Source organism: Cyprinodon variegatus, unplaced genomic scaffold, assembly GCF_000732505.1.
Source record: "Cyprinodon variegatus isolate N-32 unplaced genomic scaffold, C_variegatus-1.0 Scaffold41, whole genome shotgun sequence".
Classification (NCBI taxonomy): domain Eukaryota; kingdom Metazoa; phylum Chordata; class Actinopteri; order Cyprinodontiformes; family Cyprinodontidae; genus Cyprinodon; species Cyprinodon variegatus.
The window spans coordinates 1,161,396-1,163,115 of NW_015150494.1; the positions used below are offsets into that span (position 1 = coordinate 1,161,396).

Here is a 1,720-nt window from a genome sequence, read left to right on the forward strand (position 1 = left end):
TAATGCTAGTAAGAACAACGGAGTATTAGGGCCAGGCTAGAGATATCTTTTTTTCTATTTCGAGAATAAAGTCATGACATTACGAAAATAAAGTCGGAAATTTACGAGAATAAAGTCGCAACGAGAATAGTCTTAAAATTACGAGAATAAAGTCGTAAAATTACGAGAATAAAGTCATAAAATCACGGGAATAAAGCCGTAAAATTACGAGAATAAAGTCGTAAAATTACGAGAATAAAGTCGCAACTAGAATAGTCGTAAAATTACGAGAATAAAGTCGTAAAATTACGAGAATAAAGTCGTAAAATCACGAGAATAAAGCCGTAAAGTCACGGGAATAAAGTCACTGGAATAAAGCCGTAACATCACGGGAATAAATTCGTTATATTACGACAAAAAAGTCACAATGAGAAAGTCATAAAATTATAAACCATCATATGATATTATATTATCATATTATAAATCTGTATTTATGAACCTCTGAGTAACTCCATTCTAATCACATTTAAACTTGACAAATTTAGAACAAGAAATAAATTCAGACTGACTTTATTAGTTTTACTTCGTTTTCATCAACACACCTCACTTTTTTTTGGTGAACTCAAACATATAACGAAAACTTACTTTACGGTTTATTAAAACTTGTTTAATTTTTCATATGCATATTCTCAAAGCAAACAGATCCCAGAGCCATTTTATTTTACTAGCTAATAAATCAAATATTTTCATGTACAGCTTGCAATGCACTCACAGACCACTAGGGGTACTTGTACCCCCGGTTTGGAATCACTGGTGTAGAGGAGAGTTTTTCAGCCTCACTTCAGAATCTGATGAAATAAATATTTCTTCATCTAAACCACCAGAATATAAAATATGTCTTTATTTTAGGTTTCCACAGAGACCAAGCAGGCGTCCAGACGGAAGAGAAAGTCGTTCAGGAGAAAGTCGTGACCATGGTGGTGGAAGCCCCTGACGGATCTGCCCCTAAGGTCCCAGCGGACCCCTGTGTCCCTGCCCTCGCCACGCCACCGAAGCCTGCCGCCTCCCAGCAGGGCGCCGCTCAGAGCACGGCCAGCGAGGGCAAGAAGAAGCCCGAGCCCCCCGCTGAGTTGATGGAAGTGCCCAAGGCTCTGCCGGTGGAGCGGTCGGATCAGAGGCGGATGCTGGTGGAGATGTGCATCCGTGCTCTGTTCCTCTGCCTTAGCCGCTTCCCTCAGCACTACAAGAGCCTCTACCGGCTGGCCTACTTCTACAGCAACAGCAAGACGCATCAGGTGGGTTTACCTCTACGCTGTAAGTCTCCCTGCAATGAGGATGAGCAAATAAGATGTTACAGGTTTCATAGTTAAGCCCAATAGGATCAGCCATTTTCCAATGTTTTATCAGGGCAAAAAAAATAACACAATGTATGCCTGGCTTTAGGGTTAGAATATTGCTGATAATGGTTAGGGTTAAGGTTAGGCTTAAATGCAGTGACTAAAATGAATGTAAGTCAAAGTACAGTCTAAATAGTACAAAGTTTTGTGTGTGTACTTATTTTTACAATGGTGTGGGAACCGGATGCTACCTGTATCTGATCTTTTCATTGCAGTCTGAAAAACACAGATCTGATTTTTTCCAGTGCGACCCAGGCCTCTTGTAACCTGACTCCGCCAGATGGATTTGCGCCGCATATCCATCTGGAAACCTTCAGTTGAAGTAATTTTGGGAAGGGGCGAAA

General features: G+C 40.7%; 1 protein-coding gene across 5 annotated transcripts in view; it reads left to right on the forward strand.

Annotated features, from left to right (window-relative positions):
• Positions 1 to 1,720, forward strand: part of cabin1 (calcineurin binding protein 1) — a 76,839-nt gene that overhangs the window by 36,801 nt on the left and 38,318 nt on the right. For all 5 annotated transcript variants that reach the window (XR_001481112.1, XM_015370065.1, XM_015370066.1 and 2 more), the window contains one exon: positions 889 to 1,274. Coding sequence is in view for 4 of the 5 variants with exons in the window: in XM_015370065.1 (XP_015225551.1) it covers positions 889 to 1,274 (386 nt within the window). In the remaining variant the exon portion in view is untranslated. The remainder of the gene's footprint in view (positions 1 to 888; positions 1,275 to 1,720) is intronic.